The sequence below is a fragment of the Loa loa genome (assembly GCF_000183805.2).
Source record: "Loa loa unplaced genomic scaffold supercont3.57, whole genome shotgun sequence".
NCBI lineage: Eukaryota > Metazoa > Nematoda > Chromadorea > Rhabditida > Onchocercidae > Loa > Loa loa.
The window spans coordinates 92,207-113,795 of NW_018108237.1; the positions used below are offsets into that span (position 1 = coordinate 92,207).

Below are 21,589 nucleotides of genomic sequence, written 5' to 3' on the forward strand. Positions count from 1 at the left end.
ATGTCAAGGCTTTTTTAGAATTGTGAGGAAGTGTTTTCATTCTCATCTTTAGGATAAGAAACAAAATTTGTGGGGATGAGAGCACTGATAACAAACAATACTGACATTATAAAAGCAAAAATACGAAACAATGAAACCCCACAAACTGAAATAATACTGAATGAGATATTCAAATACGGAAATAATTTTAACAAAAATGCTGAAACGAAATGCTAGTGGCCTGAATAAATTTATTGGACAAAGCCTTCAACGGCCCGTACTTGAACTGATTTGAAGTAGAATTGAATGGAATACAGCTGATAAACGAAAACTTCAACTGGAATAAAAGTAAGTGAAATAAGATAAGCTGGAATGAGTTGGGTTAAATTGCTGCTTCTTCTACATTATGTGGATTTCCGTTGACCGTATCCACAGCGGCTCCCTGCTGATTTACTGCGGAATTGCCGCACCCGAGTTTCCTGGCGAGATCAGTTGTACGCACTTTGTCAGGAATATGAAGAGGCAATAAATACTTTTGAATAGGTTTGTGCAGTTTTGCAAGGGCTGAGTAGATGGCGGGACAGAGGGACGAAGCAACGAAAGAAACTGATTTAAAAACTATTTAAATTTTTGATTACACGATTTTTCATTTCCTGAAATATGAGAATGACATTTTTTTACAAGCTCTGCACGATATTTCGATATTAAAAAAAATGAAAATTTGGAGGAAACGACTGTGGAAGGATAAGATGGGACAAGTGCGCACATTTGATTCAGTTTTTAATTATGCATATTGTTGCGGTGGTGGTGGTATTGACGATGGCGGTTGCTGAGATACTAAATGATGTTCTTTGCGTGTTAGCATTTCTTTCAACAAATTTTCTTCCATCCCCAGTGTCGAATATTTGCTAAGCAAATGAGCCGCCTGTCGTGCAAGGAGCCTGAAACTTTTGAAAAGTCTAAATTGGAAATAAATTTGTTTAACACAAATTATGATTTTAAAATGTCATTCCAGCTCAAAAAAGTTCAATCAAGTTGGATACTTTATTAAGTCATTTAGCAGTGGGGGGCATTGTCATCATAATTATTTTTAGTGAATTTCAGAAGACATTTAGCACCGAAAACTTTTTAACAAGAACTGATTTTTTAAGGATCTCACATATTTCACATAAGATCTAGTACATTATAGGTACGATCTACTACAAGAACATGTCATAGGAATGATATGTGTAGATGAGCATTCTTCTTATCCCCTGTAGTGACATGTGAAAAAAGCAAAACGATGGTAGAATTCTCGAGTTCTTCTTTTCAATCACTTCCACAATATCCTAGGACTCACAAAGTGAGAAGAGGATAATTGCCGGTTTTGGCATGTGTCAAAAATAATCGGTACCGCGCTACTAATTAGAAAGGTCAAAGGACGATACAGTTCAACACGTTCAAGTAGAGTAGTTGCTCGAATATCACAGAAACTGAAGTACTTTCACCATTATATACTGCTTTCTTCAGGTACCGTAATGACTACCTTATTTTCAAGTGCATAGAAATAATCCTCCTCCACAACCTTTGAAAGCAAATGGTGGTGGGATAAAAAAAAACGCAATATCAACTCTTTTTCGATTGCTTGAATCAGCAAGCAGTCTCAGAAAAGTTTAGAGATTTGCAAAATTATCTCATCTAAAAAGAATGAAAAAAAAATCATATTTCACACTGGATTTCATTCCGAAAGCATTTTAATAATCATTAATAATTGAAGAGAAGATGACCCCTTCAACTCTTTTCTAATCCTATTTTTTATTTCTTTTAAATATCATCAGCGAAACAATCTACACTCACTTCAGTTCCTCGTAAACAACATATAATGGATGATCGGTAGCATTGGGAATAGAACGATATGTTGCCCATGCTGTGAGTATCGATGCATGAACTTGAGTTGTCAAAGCGCAGTTGTTTACTGCATTTCGTTCACCTGCAATTTGCATATCTCTGTATTCAATCCACAACTATAATGGGGCGCTTATGTATACTATCCAAACACAGCACACATGCAGATGGGAAAAGCTGTAAAACTTGCTGCATGCCGATGGCCAAAACAGAAAGACGACCATTATTATTATTCATTTGTATGAGCAATCTCGGGTGATCTGATAGTTAGCGAACTGAATTATTCATTACATGGAATGAAGGGCTTAGGTCGCGATACATAGCTACTGTCAGTTTCCTTGACCTCAGTTACGATAACTCATCCTCTGGAAGTCAGGGTGCCTAAAATTCAGGTACCATTAAGCAGTATAAGAAAAGATACTCTGTACTAGCTACGTCATCTACTGTATATCTCGTAAATGTTCCCAATAGTAGATAGTGACACATAGTGATACACTTGTATGATTTTCAATAGAAAATGAGTTAAATTGTTTCACCGTTAGATAAGATGTTGAAAATAAACCTCGATCTTCGAAAAGTGTTAGCACTTTGAATGCCGCGTAATCACAGCGATCGAAGTTCAACGATTGTAATTTACTGCATAATTCATTGAACTTTGGTGCCAATGTATCAAAACCCATTAAGCAGATGGTTGACACCGGCAATCTATAAAAATTTGCTACGACACTGTCCAGTTTCTATCTCATTATTTTTTCTAATTTCGAAGATGAACTTATAATTTAATTCACAAAACTTTATCAAACTTCTCAGAGCCTTTTCAGATAAGATGATTAAATTTAGTAAATCTTCAAGAATATGAATACCTGATGTATATTAATGATTGCAATATTAAGGAAAAACTAACGGACTATTGCCAAATTGTATGGAAATCGGCAAATGACTGTGAAGGATATGAAAGGTGAAATCAAGAACATGAATTGGTGCCCAGGAAGTATAAATCAATGCTATCTGATCATCAACCTAAAAGTAATTCATTTTAAAAGCCAATCCCTTTTTACGGAATAAAAACGGAATCGAAAATTGTCTTAAAATAAATACCTCAATTACAGGTTAACTCTTACTAACATCAAAATTTTCATTCTTTTGGTCGGGATGATGCTTGAAATTAAAATATTTTCGAAATATAATCATAAGAATATTGCTGAAGGATAATTCAAAATGTTTACAAAACTTCAAAAAGCTTAATTCAGAAGGCAAGAAATCTTGCGAACGTGTCATAAAATCCCGCTGGAGAACGATTTTCCAAAAAAACTTGTCATTGTGTCTTCATCCGAAACAACTTCCTTTCAAGGACTACGGTAGAAATTACAATCAAAACAATAACTTCAAATACAATAATTTTCTTTTTTTGCATTTTAGATTCAAATTCACAGTGTGTGCTTCTTTACATACAACAAAATAGGATATTATATGGGAAATTCGTTTTTCACTTTTTTTTTGTACTATCCCGCTGATTTTAGCTTTTAATCATAGGGTTCGCATAAATTGAATCGTATTAGAAAGCAATGAAATTGATACAATAAAGAATCGTTATAAAATATGAAACATGAAATTATTTAAAATAAAAGATATTTGATCTCGAAGACTAATTTCAATATTTTCATGAAATAAGTCTTATATTAATATGACTGAGTTTGTTGTAAAGGCTTATAAGATTACTGTCGGACGATCATCAGTGCATAAAATAACTGACTGTCGAAAACATTCGTAAAATTTTGATTTGAAACTGATTTCAAATTCTCCATCAATTTGTAATTGGTTGAACTTACCGGCAACTGCTCAAAATACGGTGCATTCTTAGCCCATGTAACAATCGAATTGAGACTTTCTTCGATAACCGATTTACAGAACTGGAATGCGTCTCGGGTTTTGTCACCTTTACCTAATATGTGTATGAGAAGATTTGGGTCCAGCAGAGATTCTGTACAGCTGCACAAAAGGGCCGTTTGTTTTGGGGCGTAAAAAACACTGTCGATAGACTTTTCGGTAGGTAACGGACATATGGGCAGTAGTGGTGAGGAACGATCTGCTGTGGTACCAGCTGTCGGAGTTGCTGCTGCTACTGCTACCGGTGCCATTGCCGTCATTGCCGTATAGGATGATGTTGGTGGGCAGAATGGTGAATAATCAGTAGGAAGCGAAGGTTGCGGAAAACCTAGAATTTTCAAAGTGAGGTTCAAATACACATTCATTTATATAACAAAGCAACTGAAGAATACAGGTTACAGAATTCAATTCATATTTAAACATCGTTTTTGTACAAAAGATCACAACGATTCGCAGTGGCAGTCATATTTTGAAAGTCAAGTCGGAAGTCAAAGCCTTTTCCAAGTTAGGGCCACATGAATCATAAGTTGTTTTAAATGAAATCCATTAAGGACCTGAACTGAAACACCCACCGACTTCAGTATAACCATCAAATGGTTCTGGTTTAACACATGAATAGATGGGAAACGATGAGCTACGCAATAACGGGTCATCGATCGATGAGCCCAGTAGCGCAGCCAAATTATCACAGTTTGGCAAATATGCACTTGGTCGCGGCACTACATAATCTGTAAATATTCAGAATAATTAAATTTAGACAAATTTTAAAGTGGTCAAATCTAGAAATTCTCATGGTTTTTTTTTAAACAAACGGTTGAAATGTCATCTCAAAAGAGGTATGACATTGAAAATGACCATAAGGACGTATCGCTCTAAATTATTTTGCAATGCTGATAATTTTAAGAAGTTGTCATAGAAAGGGTTAAAAGGAAGAAATTGATGATCTATGGAAATCAGAGTATTTTGTTCAGTCCATCACAATTGATACTTACTAAAACGTCATTTTTAAAATGCGTCCATCGAATCGATTTATTTATATGTTGACAACATATGTTTCCAAGGATTGTCATACAAAAATCACATCATGTTCAGCCATAGCCAATATTTATGGGGCAATGATTTATCCACCGTGAAAGTTTATTTTAGGAAAACTCAAAGATCTGTGAATGACTGCGAAGAAGCTTACTAGTTTGCGGCTGCGTACTGCTTGAAAGCGTTGGCGATTGTAGCAATGCATCGTAATCGTTTTTGAACTTTTGAGTTCCACTTGAATCAAAATACTGTGCGTGTACAGCAGCAGCTGCGGTTGCGGCCGCTGTTGCTGCTATTCCAGTTGGTGTACTTCAAAAATGAACGAAATGTACAGAATACTTGCTCAGCTAAACGATAAGATACAAAAAGTATAAAAAAAGATAAACCTGCTAGAAACTTGTTGCTCATTGGTATTCTGATTGAAAAAATTATGTGTCCCATTAGCTCGCAGTGCTATGCGTTGCATACGTTGCGCACGATCACGTTTATAATATGAGCCAAATTTGTTACGACCACCACGCATACGATCTTCACGAACTGCTACAAATCATCCTCTTTCGAGATCAAATGCATTTTACAAACATCAATACTTCTATATTTGTTCAGTTTTCCAATATTTTCACGCTAAAAAATTAATCGATTCGGTGGGAATCATTCTATCAATTCATCATCCCAATTTGCTTCATCCAAACTTTTAATCAAATATCATGCTATGTTTACATATTATATGCATTTCATGATATTTTTTGTTTGTTGCAATTAACACTATACTCTTTAAGGATCGGTATTTTGTAAAGGTAAAATTACATATCAAGAAATGTCATTCATGTACAATTATTTGTCGCTTGAAAATAGAAGAGCCGAAAAGGACATCCTGAGGTCAACACCTATTGTGCCCGCTGAGTATAGGGTAAGGTGAAGAAGAGGATAGTAAGCTGAGCTTTGTCCCACTCACTTTACAACTCTGTCCTCACTCTTTCATTCATAGTGATGGTACAAGTAGCTATGCAGCGGTAAGGATAATAGCTACACAAGCAGATCCCTTTAATTTATTCGATAAAACTCTTTTTCTACCCGAATTTTCTGGTAACCACCTTCCCTTACCACACTACTTATCTGTGTATTCTAGATAGATCGCATCTCCCACATAAATTACCCTCATCCCTTAGATCGGATCATAGTGTACTAGCACTCATTTCTCGCTCCAGTAATTAACGCATACATTTTACTGGCTCTCTTTTTATCCTATCTTCACGTCCTTTTTCCCCGAACCCTTTTCTCCTTTTATACATTTTTTTTCGGTAAAGAAAGAGTTGAGTTCCTGCTACTGCAATATGATGAATTTCCTGTAGTCTAACGGAACAATTAGCAGTAATTAAAAGGACATTTCTTGGCCAAAAGATCTACTAAGTGGTCATTTTTTGAAAGCGATAGAAGAGATGATGAGAGATGGTAGAATATTTAAGAGATGAATGTGAATGAACTATACAGTGAGACATTTATTCATCCCAACCATTTTAGAGAGGAACCATTTAAGCAAATGTATTTTTGACTTGAGCCTGAGCTTAATGTCAATTTGAAAGTTTGACTGAGTAAAATAACGTATCCATGCAGTAAAAAGTAACCTCTCGTCCCTTCAATCGATAATGAAAATCTTCAAGATTGATTAAAAAAACTTGTTTCTTCAATTGTTCCCTGAAAATCAGTCAACCAAGTCCAGAAGACACTTCTTAAAGGAAAAAGAAAAGACAGGAAAGAACGTCCCTATCTCTGAATTAGCAGCTACAAAGAGCGTTGGGTGCGGAGAAAAACGAAATAATTCCTATTTTTTGCCGATTGCAAAGGAAAAAAAGAAACGATTTGAATGAAACTGGCAATTTCTTTGAAAAGGAAGGAAGAAAAAAATCCTAAAAAAAAAGAAATTATTTTTCTGGAAAAAAATTTTTCCAGAAAAAAGTGGTACCAACGCTACGGTTAAATAGCCTATTATTACTAATAGTTTGGATGCCGCTACTGAAAAGCCATTAGACGCAAGAAATTCATGAGCTTTGAGCTGAAAAAAAAAAAAACGAAACAATGAAACGGATCTTTTTGGGATCCTGCAGTATAATTTGAATATTATAAAAAATAGCGAAATAAATCTGATGGAATAATGAAGAGGACACGGTAAGGTAAGTACACTGGGCGATAGACTATGCAAATTAAGGGAGAGTCTGTATGAAGAAAGGTATGATCATGATCATTAGGAAAAGGAATCATCATTATTTCAGTGGAAGTGTACCATGTTGAACAATTGACCTGAAGTAGAATAAAGAGTTGATTGGTAATGTAAAGTAAGAGGGATGGAAATTTTGAGTTTATTAGTCAGAACTGCTTGTATGAGGAAATTATTCTTCAATTTATTTACAGTCTTACAAAAGCACAAAGGTTAAATTTTTGAATTTAGTCTGAATTCAAGTCTGAAAACTGATCACTATCGTTTTGAAGGTGTTAAAAAGTTTTGCATGGATTTTCTAGGGTTCTATCCGTAAAAAATTTTTTCACAGAAAATGAAAAAAGGGCAAGGTTTGAAGGAGTAAAATGAAGAGTCCAAGGAATGTTATTTTGAAAAACAGATACGAAAAGTATTTATTTTAAACAGAAGCAAACAAAACACGCAAAATAAACGTCAGGGATATGTGTAACATTCCAGGGAACATGAATCCTCTTCAACTTATTGAAGTTTTGCAATCATTAATTGTAATTAGACATGGAAGAATGTCCCGTCGAAAAGGTAAGTGATAAAGTGGTGAATGCGACATCAATTGAATGTTGTATTATCAATGACGATATTGCAGTAAGCTCATGCTAACTTCTCACTAACGCATAATATTTGGAAGCAACTGATTAGTTCGAAAGCTTAACTTATCTTAGGTTATTATTGGGAAAATACATAAACCCATCACCTGGGAATTAGTAAATGATTCTCGAGAGTCATTATTTTGATGAACTGTCCGAACATTCAATGTGATGACCCTTAGATTTCAATTTTTGCAAAATGTACTCTAATTTGTGACCTGTTTAACGTCACTTGTTTTCGTTCCAGATTTAAATAACCATCGCACGATAGTTCTTTTAGCCTGACTTGAGGCTATGAGCATTTCATTTCATATTTTAGAGGCTTATTGAAACGCTTATAAATGTAAAGGTTGAGAATCTCGTATCATATTTAGCAGTTTTTTTTTGTTCTTGTAAAATCTCTCCATCGTGTTTCAACTTTTTTCCCTTTCGTTTTTTAACTTTTATTGGTTCCTTTTGTAAAGAATGGTGCTGGTAGTGGGTGGAAGCCATTTAAAACTTTTCAAAATCGATCATAGTGTCTGTGCTTGGGAAGTAAAAAGTGGGTGTTGTGTGATGTGGGTAGAGGAGCAGTATTCATTCCATGGATCGCATTTTTTGAAACACTTTTTGTCCCCCCCTTTCCCCGATATTATTCAAACATTCTCATACTGAGGGAGAGGGTACCTATCGCCCATCACCCCCTACCGTCGACAACGACAATTTCATTTTCGAAATACATGTGTGCGCACAAAAAACCGGTCATCATTATCCAGCCAACCTGCTAGTAACCATTCTTATTCATCGAGCTGTTGTTGTCAGCCATAAACCTTCTGAAGGATTTGATATTGATTGAATTACTAAAGCAAAATTTTGGACGCTGTTGCTAATTTGAAATTTTCTAAGTTAAAAATTTTGAAATTGCGAATTGATAAGTTTTGGGAACCCAAAATTATAACTTCAATTTTCTGACAAATTTCTTTGAATGAAGACGATGAAAATTTTCACAGTCATTCTCTTCAAGCTTTGTAAGTAGAATTTTGAAGCAAGAAGTTCTATCAAGTTTGTCCTTCGTTTCCTTGAGACAAAAATAAAATGCTAAAACTCAAAATGCCTTCTATTTAAGTCACTACTTACTACAGTCATTTAAAATTTTTTAAAACTAATGGCAGCATTTTCCGAATAAATAAATTCACTGTTCAATTTGCAAAAAGAGATTTCAAGTTGATTCAAAGAAAAGGCGCGCGCGCCATCTCCTCAGTTTCACGTTCTTTGTGTTACTTCTAAATTCTGTTTCAATATTTCCAGTTTCAAATTGATGGACGAAATTTTGATTGCACTAGCTGTAGCCACTAGCCAATCCATATCTTAGAGTGCCGCCTTCCGAAAACTGGATATAAATAGAATTGAAATTTTTATGACAGTATGACAAATGCCAACATTGGGGTGACATTGACATGATTGGATCATAATGGTTGGATGAAGGTGAAAATGGAAGAGTGGGTTAATATATGTGATTGATTTGGGAAAAGATTTCATCAATACCTTACTGACAGAGAAAATGGATTTCACAAAGGAAATTGTTTCATTTGAAAACAATAACTTGAAAAGATATTCAAATATTAAGTATTGGTAACCGGTAAAGGAATGAAAATTCAATTAGCTGGTAATAATTAAGAAAAAATTTAATCGCTAATATTTGTAGAAGCCGCTTTAACAGTAATATAATGATCAAAAATTGTGGATGATTTTTTCAACGATGTCATTCATCTCATTCTCTTTAGCAAGAATTTGGTTCAATTTACATTTCCCTTTCCATCTGCATAGCACATTTTGTGATTTGCTTGGGTCAACTTAGAAATGACTTGATTATATTGTAAATAATTCAGTTCAAATGAATGATTCAATAATTTGGAAGCTATGTGACAGTCTCTAAATTTCCCTAATTCGTGCAAAGATAATGTGTGAAATGATATTTCCCACCATATTACGGTAATACAATTGGAATGTGTTGAACTCCGAAAGTGTGTAAATAAAAAGTTGTCATACGCATACATCTACAAGATATAAACGGTACGGTATATATCAGTCATTATGGCAATAAGCAAATAGAAATTATTCATAGCGCATGTGAAGGAAATATTCGCGGATGCTTTGAACTCTATCCCAGTATGCTACTACTTCTTTCGTTTTGACAAATAATAATGATTATTATCCTTGGAAGAGATGGATTCATTCCACGAGGATACCACGATTCGAGATTGTCCAGGAGTAAACGAAAAAGAACTTTCCATCTAATTGCTATTTTATTTATCTCGGAAGTTCTTACTCATTTAGCTCAAAAACATATATCATAATAAAACTTTCGAAAGTTTTTCGGGTTAATTAAAGTGAGACAAAAAATTTGAATTCCATTTAGCTCCTAAAATTGAAAGATTATGAAGAGATAAACGAAATTCGACAAATATTTGATAAAATTTGGTAATTGAACAATTTGCCACCTAATTTGTTATGCTATAAAAAGTTTAAGTCAAAAAAATAGGATGAAAGAAGTTTTTGAAAATGTTCCATTTGACTGATTACTAACCTTCAACCTTCATCCCACGTTGTATACATTTTTGAAATCGACAATGAGGACATCTTTTTCGACACGATTTATCCACAGCACAGTTCTGGTCCGCTGAGCATTGATATGACTGAAATCGGATTTTTGGAAACCGGGGCTTAGTAAACATTTCGAAATTCCTGTAGTAATAATTAAACCTCATTCAATAACAGTGCTTAATAATTCCGTACACAACAAGTGTTTTTTTAAATCGCAAAATCAAACCATTTTGATGATTTTGTACAAAATAAATATTTTTCTAACTTTCCACTACCTTAAGGGTTTTCATCCGAGAACATATAGGGTAAAACAGAATTCGTTCTATTATAAATTTATCAATTTCTCAGAGAAGAACAGGGCTGGAAGTTCACGAAGAGTTTTTACTTAAAACTTTTTTTTTCAATTTTAATACTAAATTATTTAAAAAAAACGAATGAAAAAGGAACCTTTTTGTTTTGTACTGTTCGCTTAAAAAAGCCCTGAAAATTGAGCGTTTTATTTTCCAAAAAGTACAACATGCGAAAATTTGGAATTTTAAGCACAAAATGATAGAATACCAAAATGGTTGTCTCTCTTAGCTTTCTGCAAAATATATGAATCAAGCCATAGAATAGAGAAGCGAAATAGATGGTTGAAAATGAATATCATTTACAAAGGAGAAATTTTCTACAGTCCATGAAGAAGCAAAGATCTGGTGGTAATCAGTTCAACTCTAATAGAATAAATTCTGTGATGGGAAAATTTAGAAATGGTTCAAAAGCGACATGCTGCCATTGAATTGTGTATGAGGAATGAGAGATCAGATGAAACGAAAACAGTTTTATGATAGGACTTTGTTTATGGTTAAGAAATGTCCGAAAGTTCAAAATCTTTCAAATAATACGCAGAAAATAAAATTCCATGGGCAAACACGATTATATTACAAGGATAAGCATTTCGAATGAGCATAGAAACAGAGCTTGGTGATTGATGATTGGTTGAAATGAAGCATTATTGCTTCTGCACATGCTGCTGTGGGATGGTTTTGAATGCGATTACGGTATTATGTAAGAATTAAGGAAATTGAGAATCTTAGTGTAATATCAAATTTTCGAATTGAGAAGAAATCGAGAATATGTTGCATTAAGTTGTCCTTAATTAAAATAACAGGAAGGATGCTATGACTTAGCTAAATCTAATTGCTTCACTGTTAACTGAGCAACAATTTAAATCTATGTTTTGATGTTATCATGGCATAAGGGTATATTCATAAAGCATGTCATCATATAATACCAGAATTGATATTAGTAATATTTCCATGAAATAATTATGATATCATCAAATGATTTGAAGAATTATGAAAGTTATGCGAACCTTGCACGATTCGCAGGTGAGCAATCCGTAATGGTACCCGGACACGCGATCCCCACAAACCGGACAGTTTTCGTATTCGATTTGCGGCTTACAGTTCAGATCGTCCAGCTTCAAGGCCGTTTCAATGCCAACCATGATGGCAATCGTTGCCGCTGATTTGCTCGGCGCTCCGGCCTTCGTTGTCACTCTTGTAATGCTGCGTTGACCTTGCTACCAACACACAAATAAATACACACACACACACACACACGCACCGAAGACCGTGGCAGACAGCGGCCTGTACCTTTATGATAGGTGAGCTGCTACTGTTGCAAGCAGCCGCACCGAATAGTTAAAGCAATTGCAGTATGACCGGAAAGCCGACAGCACATTTCACGGAATTATGAGAGGAATTGGAGGAACGTCGTTGAGTGAACGAAATCTGAGGTATCCAGGAGAGTGTCAAGTCAGCAGGTAGTAACAGTTCTCATCACAAGCAACGATTCATCATCCTGCAAAAGTGGGTGGTACCTGATGCATGCCGTCGTATCAAGCAGTTAGCGGACGCGCATACAGAGACAAACAATACAGACCCGATCTGATGCATGCACCTCCTTCAGTTAAGCTTCTACATCCTATATTGCTCATCCATGCCTTCTTGCAATTAACAGACAAGTTGGAAGGGGTGGAGACGGGTTGGAGTGGGGCGGTAATGCAACTCAGAGACCACCGTATTGGTGAACAGAAGTGTCACTGGGTTGTGACAATTGTGCTTGAAAAGAGAAGAGTTGGTTAAGTCGCCCTGGGACAGTTGAAATCACTGGGCAGCAACAGTACTGCCATCGTCAATAGGTCGAGAATTCTTCTCATCCATTGGAAATCAAACTGCAAGGGAAGAGAAATGCATAAATACAGGTTGATGCATGCAAATGTTTGGTGTGCATGAGTGGGCACCACAATGTCACCTATTCCAACCAAAATTTTCAACACTCATAGCTTCAGCGATCGGCTTTTGCCAATAGATGGGTACCTGAGTGAGTGGGTAGCTGAATAGATGGATGGATAGTGAAAGAAAAGGAAAAGGAAGAGGAAGTAGTAATGATAGTAATAAACTCGTCGGAGAATTACGTAGGGTAGGAGAAAATGGGAAGAGTGACGGTTGCTCTCGCTTGTGGTAGTGAACTGTCACTGTCACCGTGTCCCAAATATCGCGGGGTCAAGGCCTTCGTCGTTTCCTACCTGAAGGAGGAGAATAATGCTTGATAATACTGACGGCAACAACAATAACGACGAAATGTGAATGACGATCCCATCCGAACGTTCCCGAACGGAACAGATTCATGGCCTTCAATAACAGCGATTAAAAATTTATTATTGGATGAAAAAAAGGTTTTTGCAGGAAATATATGACAACACTTGGATGTTATATCAAATAGACTGAGAAGACTTGTTGCAGATATGAAATTTAAAAGGACTATCAGGAATAAAATGATAGAAATTTTTGATGTTGAAAAATATGATACGAGAATATGGGTGAAGGCCTTTCAAAAGCGAAAAAATGTGATACAAAGATGTGGGTGATGGCTTTTCTGAGCAAATTTAATTATGATTGAACCGTAAATTTATTGACCTTGGCAAGTGGGGTCATTCATTGCATAGAGAAAAAAGAAGGTAGTAGATCAGGTTAGGGTCGGAGTTGGAATGGGGGACAAACCTTCGACCTCGAAAAGACGAGGGATAAATAGGCAAAGTTACATGTATTTGTATATATCGAGGCCAAGGTTTCAATAACCTTCACGACTATCGTCCAACTTTCTTTTTTCCGGCCTTCAGTTCAGTCATTGCACGATCAGCAACTCGACGATATCAACTCAATCTCTACGATGCATTGTCTTTGGTACAACTTCCATTATAGTTATCGTTTAAACAAGCATTTGTTCACTAATTCATCTGCAAGGTTCCATTTCTATAAAGACTAATTTAATTTACAAATACTCTGGTAAAAATTATTGGCATCGATGGTTTAATTGTTTAATGAAGAAGTTATAAAACAAAAATGTGAAAAATTTGCATTGTTTGAAATATATGCGACAGCAATGGAATTTTATTTCGAAAAATGTCTCTAAGATCTTTGAATCTAACAGGCTTAACTTATCATACTTATATGAACTAATACTGTAAACCTCAGATCTTCTTATCAAATTGACACAGAATTAGTTATTGTTTAAGACAAACTTGATAAGCAATTATTGATTGACTATCATTTACTTTAGAACATCAATTAAATAAATTGTAATTTACACGTCATAATCACTGTCCTAAATCATGGAAATTCTGTCTGCTACCAGACAGAATTTCTTTTACCATAAAATTATTAAATTGATTATTACTCTTATTGCATTTTAATCGTTTTGTTGTCGCATGCGAATTTCAAAATTCTTGTATGACCGTAAACAGGAAAACATTAATTCCTTTATTTATTCTGTATTCCTTTCAGATATTTGCATATTCTTGATAGATGTATTAAACTGATGTGCTTTATATATCAGAATGATTCAATTCGTTTTAAAACTGCAATGACGAGTGATTATTTCAAACTGATTATTTAAGATAATTGTATTGGCTTATTTAACCCTCGCTAAGTTATAAAAAGGTCTCATTGGAAACTTATAATTTGCTATTTTATTTTCTCCCGCATTCAGAATGTTTTTGGAAGTTAACTAGAACCAGCTTAAAATTCAGTACCCATGGTGACAGCGAAAGAATGGAATGATGATTGTCGTCTGGATGACCAATAAATCGTCTCTCATTCTTATTTGAAAAAGGAAATTTGTGCATTCTCTGATCTTTCTTCAAAATCGAGTTTTTTCTTGCATTTCTTAATTGACTGTTTGAAATATCATTTCTGAAGTTGGAGCTTTTAAAACATGAATTTTCCGAAGAAATGCTTGAAGATCAAAAAAGCAGATTTTAACTAACTTTCCACCTCATAAATTTCAATTTTAGATAGTTATTATCATAAATCCATCCTCTCCAACTTTCGCTTTTGGATTCTTAATTTTAAAACTGATATGAATGAAGATCGAAATGATTAAACGGAAATGAAAGTCACTTTGTAGGTATCTTCCTATACTTATAATTGTGTATCATCGGCATTTAGCATCTCATAAATTTATATATTTTTACGATGAATTGACCTATCGTTACGACAGGTCTAGTATGAACAAAAAAAATAAGTGAATTAGTAAATAGAAGGTAGACAAAGGAGGCAAAAAATCACGCATTTTGTGGAAGGTCATCATTGGTTTTCAATTATCGCAAAAAGTTAGTTCATTCAGTTTGCACCCAATCAACCAATTTGTTCTTCTTCCCTTCCTTGACCTTCCTCGTTCAACAAATTATCTAACTATACACTTATTATGATGAGCAATTATCTCTTTGACTATTCCACCAAAACTTCGACATCAAAGTATGAAAATAGATACTAAAATATTTTTTCTTCTCCTGAAATTGAATTCATTTTCAAAAAGAATGATCTTCAGTATTTCAAATCATGAGAAATTGTTGTTTTTATCTTAATAATTTTAGTCCTCGGAAAATTCAATTTTTCAACGAGATAAGAATCAAGAAAGAGAAAGAGCCGCAAAATTTTTATTATATTATTTTGTTCTTCATCGATTAAGACCATCTTTGGATTGCGCAAATCTTGGGTGGATGATATGGAAAAAGTAAAAAGAAAAGAGGAATGGTAAGATCGATGATGATGATAAGGGTGATTTTCTGAGCGCACTGTCAAATCATTTGCTTACAAAAAGTTTTATTCATTAACGTAATCAACCTATTTGTGAGCAAATGGATATTTGTATAAATTTCAAATTTTGATATCTGTATGGAAATTCTAAGCAATTAAAACAAGGGAGAATGTAATTTTTAAATCATTGATATTTCTTCTGAAACTTTCAGATGATAAAGCTAAACAACATTTGAACGTGTTAAATAAAAACGATTTGTTAGTTTTTATTATGATAATTAATTTAATAATTAGTAAAATCTAAGACAATTATTGACCTTCAAGAAACAGTTTAAAGAAATTTCAGGTGAAATTAAAAAGGAGTACAATATATTGGTTCTCTTAAGCCAACTTTCCGAACGCTGCCAGTATTTGCGATTGCATTTTCCGATTGAAATATGTTAATAAGAGTAGTAACTCTCCCCTTATTTTTTTTGTTTGATTCAGTTTTCCCAATAAAATTAGTTGTTATCATCTTAAGATCAGTGATGATCCATTTCTAGAATTGCGCAATTGATGTGACTAAACTTCAGCATTCATCCATTACTCCTTATTTAAGTGCTCTCATATATTTGGAACGCTTTCAGTCTATATACCTTTCAAATCATTTTTTATTTTTTATTTAAAATCCTTGAATTTAGGATAGTTTGTGCTATCCTAAAATGAAAATTTTCATGTTCTTAACAACTCAAAATTGAACTCAAAAATAAATTTGAAATGAAAATTTAAATGTCAATTGGTTTTAGATTTGAAATGCGTCCAGACAGAATGTATTCATGCAAATTCTCACTTGCCGAGCATTGAATATTACGAAATTTAAAAAAAAAAGACACGGAAGCAAACGAGTAATTTCATTTAAAACTTGTAAAAATATAATGTGAGGAACAAAATTTCGATTCTATCGATTGCTACAATGATGAATGTGATTTATTAAACAATAAAGCCGCTAAATGACAACAATACTTTATAGGTCGTTAGCTTATATCGTCAGAGATATTTGTGAAGAAAGTGATTTGACGATGATTATATTCGAGATTTGTTGAATTTAGTATGTCCTGCTCTCACTTCATTCTACTTCATATTGCTGTTATTTCGATTGCACTAATAGCAATGCCTTTGCTTACATTTTCTATACGAAGGATTTTGCTATCGATTACAAATATTTGTTCTAATCTGCTGATACTATTTATTTATTTGCATGCAGGTAAGATATTTGTTTGATAATGATAGCTTAATCTTACTCATACTGCAATTCAGCAGCACTCGATTTTTTTTTTGTATGATTCATCCAAAAACGTCTTTGCAGTGTAATCGTGCAAAATAAAGTTTGTTAATTCAACCATCTCGTACACATATATTCAAATTAGCTAGTCAAAATTAATAATTTTTTATTCATTAATAATTGCATGGTCCGCTCTACATATACTAATTAATGCTTCAAGCAAATCTTTGATAAAAGATTGCGCATCATGGATAAAAGATGAAAAGTAAGTTAATACTCCGAATTGAGCAAACTAGAACAGAGTTATTGAATATCGATTCTGGAGTAATTGGTAAAATATGACAAAGGAAATTATTGGGGAAATTTTCGTGAGAAGATCCTCAATAAACTTCTGGGTTTGCTGAAAAGACTCAAAAACTAACAATTTTCAATAACGCAAAATATATTTTTCGATATTAATCTCAACTTCTAGTAAAAACAGAATTGTTTATAGGGCGAGCGTTCATAATATTTATTTCACACATCTACCATCGGAAACAGTCTGCTTTGGTTATATTTCGAAATTTGGCAAGCCAAGAAGATTCTCGAACAGTAGTTAAACTCATTTGAAAATATCAAAAATTTTTAGTGATAGATAGGAGGAAGTGATAATATAAGCAATTGCAATCTATAGTCTAATGTACTGTACCAAACTTATGATTACTAAAACTTTGTTTATTGTTGTATTCAATGCAAATGTCTTTTATATATATAACATTTTCTCCCGTTCTTGCAACTTAGAAATAATGCTATTCAACAGTTATCTATTTAATACTGGCTAAAAAAATAAATAATTATCAGCTGTCGCAGTTATCATTCGCTTTTTCAAGCTAATCGAAAATGTTCTTTTGGAAAGGAAAGCTATAATAATTTATAAATTCAATTATTTAAAAAACATTTCAAATAGCTAAGAGCAGATCTCACTGTTGTGATGGTATTATTTCTATTAATATTAGAAATGAGTTAGCTTGGATAGCTCTTCGACACTTTTTCACTTTCAGTTGAACCGTTGACGTGTTTGCAGTAACTGTTAATGCGTAAATGTTATTGATTCTCTCGGACTTCTCGGACTAGCGGAGACTGTAACGAGTAGGCTATTTTTTATGTTCAGTTTCAGGACAAATTTTTCATTCCCCTCATTGAAGAAATGTCAAACTGTCATATTCACGAACGTCAATAATGGATCACTAGTCGAAGAGCGAACGACTCTAATCAATTTTGATGAGATGAATGAGTTTTATGTCCAACTTTTTGGTGAGATAATTACTCCTTCCAAGATCAAATGGTGGAAAAACTCAGATGAATCAAAATTCTCTACCTGTAAAAGGATATTATTTTTTGTCAACGTTGTTCTTATGTAAAATTTAAGTTAAAGTTTTATCACTGTATCAGCAAACTGATTATTTCTAACAAACTGCATGTCATTTTTCTACCAATTTTATCAGTATTTTTGTAAGTGTCGATTAATTGAATTGTTTTGTTTGTTGAAAAAATATAAAAGAACAAATCTATTGAATTCTTCGACACTACTTAAAATTGAAAAAGTCTCTTAATCGCCACGATGATGGGCTACCTGTTGAAAGTAACGTGAATTCATTCCGTTTGTTAAACGGAGACATCGACATTGCTAATCGTTATACCTTTAAATTACATCATCTGTAATGAACAATAAGCAGAGTTAATTACTGCTTCTAATTATTTGTGATGATGTTTATCTGAATGTAATGTGAAGTCCCATTAAAAATGTAAAAATGGTAATAACGTAATTTTGACATTCCAACCGAATCTATTGCTCGTAAATATTTATAAGTATATTAATGCTCCAAATAATTACAGTAGGGAAAGGCCAGAATTCTTTGATTACCATTTACTAAGTATGACAAGTGGGAGGGAATGCAAAAGCTTATTCGTTGACAAAAAGAATTTAACATTTTCGAAACAGTTAGACTTTTTATGGCATAAATAATTTCCCTAATTAGTGTAAAAGTAAGCTAAGCAAGTAATGAAGGGTTTATACAACAATTGAAAATGTTTAACATTTATTATTTATTCAAGAAAAACATTGACATAATTGTTTGGGTTAATCAAAAGTCTTAACACGAAAAATCGGATGGCTATCAGAGCACTTTGTCATTTCTGACGTTTCTAAGAAATTTCCACTTCATCTTTATAGAAATATTCCAAAAACCTTTCGCTTATTTCTGAAGCATAGAAATACTTTTTGAAAAGAGTATATTCCTGCAGCAAATCTTAAATTTAAATATTCATCACAATGAAATTGTATTGTATTCACTTTGAAACTTAATGAATGCTGTAGCATTTACTATTCAAAAGGTCAAAATATGAAATAAGCAGATAAGTAAAACAGAGGAAAATAATTTGCTAACCATAGAAACGCATGAGGAAACGCCTTTGTTTGAAACATTTCGGTTGGATTTACCACGAATACAACGGGTGTACGGTGTATGCTTTGTTGTGAAGGTATTCTCATTCAAAATAAACATTTGAACTGATGAAGTTGTTACTGCTTGTTGCAACATTATAGTCGACTCACTCAAAAATTCCGGAAAAGAAGCTAAAACAAGCAAAAATGATCCATCAGTTTTTAGTATAAGCAGTAAGATAATGAGAAATGTGAATGACTCACTTGTAGCAGAATCCATCTTGATAGCTTTTCGGCCTGCAATTAAAATTATTGGAATCATTTTGCGAGAAAATAAAAAATAATGGAAAAGAAGACAAGAAGTAATAAAAGAAAAAGTAATAAAAACAAAAAATAATGAAAATAAAAAATAATAAAAATAAAAAATAATATAAATAAAAAATAATAAAAAAATAAATATATATATAGAATTAAGGGCATGAACAGATTAAAAAACGATTATGAATTAGGGACGAAAACTTCCTTCTATATGTTAAATTTAATCATTTTAATTTTAAATTAGACACAATGATCAAATTAAGTAATGAAAATCTACTGTTAAAAGCCGGGACAAATCCATAAGCACTATTATTCGTGCGACCGGTGACAAACATGATGTACAGACCATCGGCGTAGAAGAAATGGAAACCGGAGGATATACTGCCGGATGCATAATATAATGAACTATTTAGAAATGGCAGTACGGCAAATGATAAGCTAGTTTCGCCATCAAAAAAAGCGCTTGACATTGCTTTATAGTCTGCTATCACCTGCAAAAATATTTCCCTTTTGGCATTGTTATTATCGAATCCAATGGGAAAGAAAGGAAAAGGAAGATCACGTCATAATATCACGTACCACGTCTGTCAAGTTAGCGTCATACAAAGGTTACCTATCACAGATGGGAGCAGCAGTTAAAATACGGCGAATAATCGTTTCTATCGAAGAGACCTACAGTAACTTGATTACTTTCGCTGGGTACAATAACTGGAATCATGCCGGAAATGAATTGCGAAACAGCAGGTATTTCATGCAAATATCCGCCTTCCTCATAGTTTAGTACTCCAATATTGTATCCACCATAACGAATGACATTTAACATTGTCCTGAACATATGAATTATTGTCAAGCTGTCCTAATGCTGACAGTGCTTATGTCACATTGTTCTAAAATCATTTTCCCACTTTTTCAGCTGCAATTCATTTGACGCAAACATGTGTTATGTTATCGGAGTGATTGATTTTTATCGAAATACATGAAAAATACATTATCAAAACACGGAAGACTTATACTTAGTACTTATTGCGGCAATATTTCCATATTCATCAAATACCATAGGATTAGATGTTTCAACGAAAGTGGATATTAAACGTTTCATCTTGATAACTTTGTTCGAACCATGAATCGAAATTCCCACTGATTCACATTCAACGAATACAGGTGTAAGCATATGGTATTTCCCAGTAAGCAGTGGTACGATGTGATTATCTTTTACTGATAACTTATCGCAGTCTACAATAAAAAATCTAAATCTTTTCCTTCAGATGAAACGAATTTGTTTCTTGAATTATAACTGATTAGAAAATGAATTTTAATTGTAGGATTGCCACAAATTGGTTGGTCTGATCTTCATAATCTACCTCAAAGGCAATAACAAATACATTTCCGATCAATAAATTCATTAATTTCTATTTCTAACAAACCCATCGTTGGCACCGAGCTTGGCATAAAGCATCCAAAATCGAATACATTCGATCCTTTCACTGTTGGCAATCCACGTACTGCAGCAACAATGACGAATGTAAAATTGCTATGAGCCCAAAAAGTAACACTTTCGCCTGATAAACTGAATGCCAGCACCTTATCTACCTGTAATATAATTCTCGATGATTCAGAAAAATTGTGAGCAAGTTTGTGCGGTGTTGGACTCTTCTGGAGATGAAAATTAAATATGCAAATTTATTGCATAACCGAATTCTTTCAACATAGCAACTGCTCCCATAGATGTATTTGTAAAAAAAAGAATAAAACAAACTTGTACAGCATGTTTGTAGGAGCGAGAGGATGCCTTGCGAATCAGATTAATGGTGATTTGTTGATTAAGTTCAGCTTTCACTGGTATGAAATATACCATTGTTGAACCGGACAACGATGATGACGGAAGCGCAAACGCATAGTGATTTCCGGCCATCGATATTGGTAGCACTGCAATTGTTGCGGAATCCTCGACAATATGCTGACAAAAAAGTTAACAGTGTATTTCAGTACAAAATTCATCTAAATGGCAAAAATCTCGAACATTTCTAAAGAATTCAGTTCAAGAAATAATGAAAAAAAACCAAGGAAGCTATCGCGAGCTCCGCTGACATCTACGTTATGTGCTATGAGAGTAATTGGAGTGGTGGAGTGGACAACAATTCGAGCATCTTCGTATAAGTGCAAACCATCGTTGATATTATCCAGAATCACAGAATTATTAAATTTAAACTGAAAACCTGAGTTCGAATTGAAGAATGTTCTGAAAAACACGTGGGACAGCATCTATTTTGATATTTTCGCAAATCTATTTTGATATTTTCG

At 33.7% G+C, this 21,589-nt stretch overlaps 3 protein-coding genes across 3 annotated transcripts in view; 1 reads left to right on the forward strand and 2 right to left on the reverse strand.

The window, feature by feature from the left end:
• Positions 1 to 705: 705 nt before the first annotated feature.
• Positions 706 to 11,692, reverse strand: LOAG_02263 (hypothetical protein; the record flags this gene model as incomplete). The annotated part of the gene is made up of 11 exons (XM_003137801.2): positions 706 to 920; positions 1,816 to 1,948; positions 2,426 to 2,568; positions 2,768 to 2,883; positions 3,693 to 4,078; positions 4,323 to 4,478; positions 4,937 to 5,091; positions 5,169 to 5,322; positions 10,187 to 10,295; positions 10,651 to 10,683; positions 11,558 to 11,692. 11 exons carry the CDS (start codon positions 11,690 to 11,692, stop codon positions 764 to 766), a joined length of 1,677 nt encoding a protein of 558 aa, XP_003137849.1. The 3' UTR covers positions 706 to 763.
• A 247-nt stretch (positions 11,693 to 11,939) lies between these two features.
• Positions 11,940 to 12,332, forward strand: LOAG_02264 (hypothetical protein; the record flags this gene model as incomplete). Its single annotated transcript, XM_003137802.1, has 2 exons — positions 11,940 to 12,010; positions 12,128 to 12,332. The coding sequence occupies 2 exons, from the start codon at positions 11,940 to 11,942 to the stop codon at positions 12,330 to 12,332; spliced, it is 276 nt and encodes a 91-aa protein (XP_003137850.1).
• A 6,333-nt stretch (positions 12,333 to 18,665) lies between these two features.
• LOAG_17278 (hypothetical protein) overlaps positions 18,666 to 21,589 on the reverse strand; it is a gene marked incomplete at its 5' end in the record, with an annotated part of 4,848 nt that continues 1,924 nt past the window's right edge. Inside the window, 8 exons of the mRNA XM_020449938.1 lie at positions 18,666 to 18,825; positions 18,975 to 19,162; positions 19,235 to 19,267; positions 19,566 to 19,779; positions 19,965 to 20,115; positions 20,302 to 20,521; positions 20,713 to 20,878; positions 21,045 to 21,214. Of these exons, the coding sequence (XP_020306451.1) occupies positions 18,733 to 18,825; positions 18,975 to 19,162; positions 19,235 to 19,267; positions 19,566 to 19,779; positions 19,965 to 20,115; positions 20,302 to 20,521; positions 20,713 to 20,878; positions 21,045 to 21,214 (1,235 nt within the window). The 3' untranslated portion in view covers positions 18,666 to 18,732. The remainder of the gene's footprint in view (positions 18,826 to 18,974; positions 19,163 to 19,234; positions 19,268 to 19,565; positions 19,780 to 19,964; positions 20,116 to 20,301; positions 20,522 to 20,712; positions 20,879 to 21,044; positions 21,215 to 21,589) is intronic.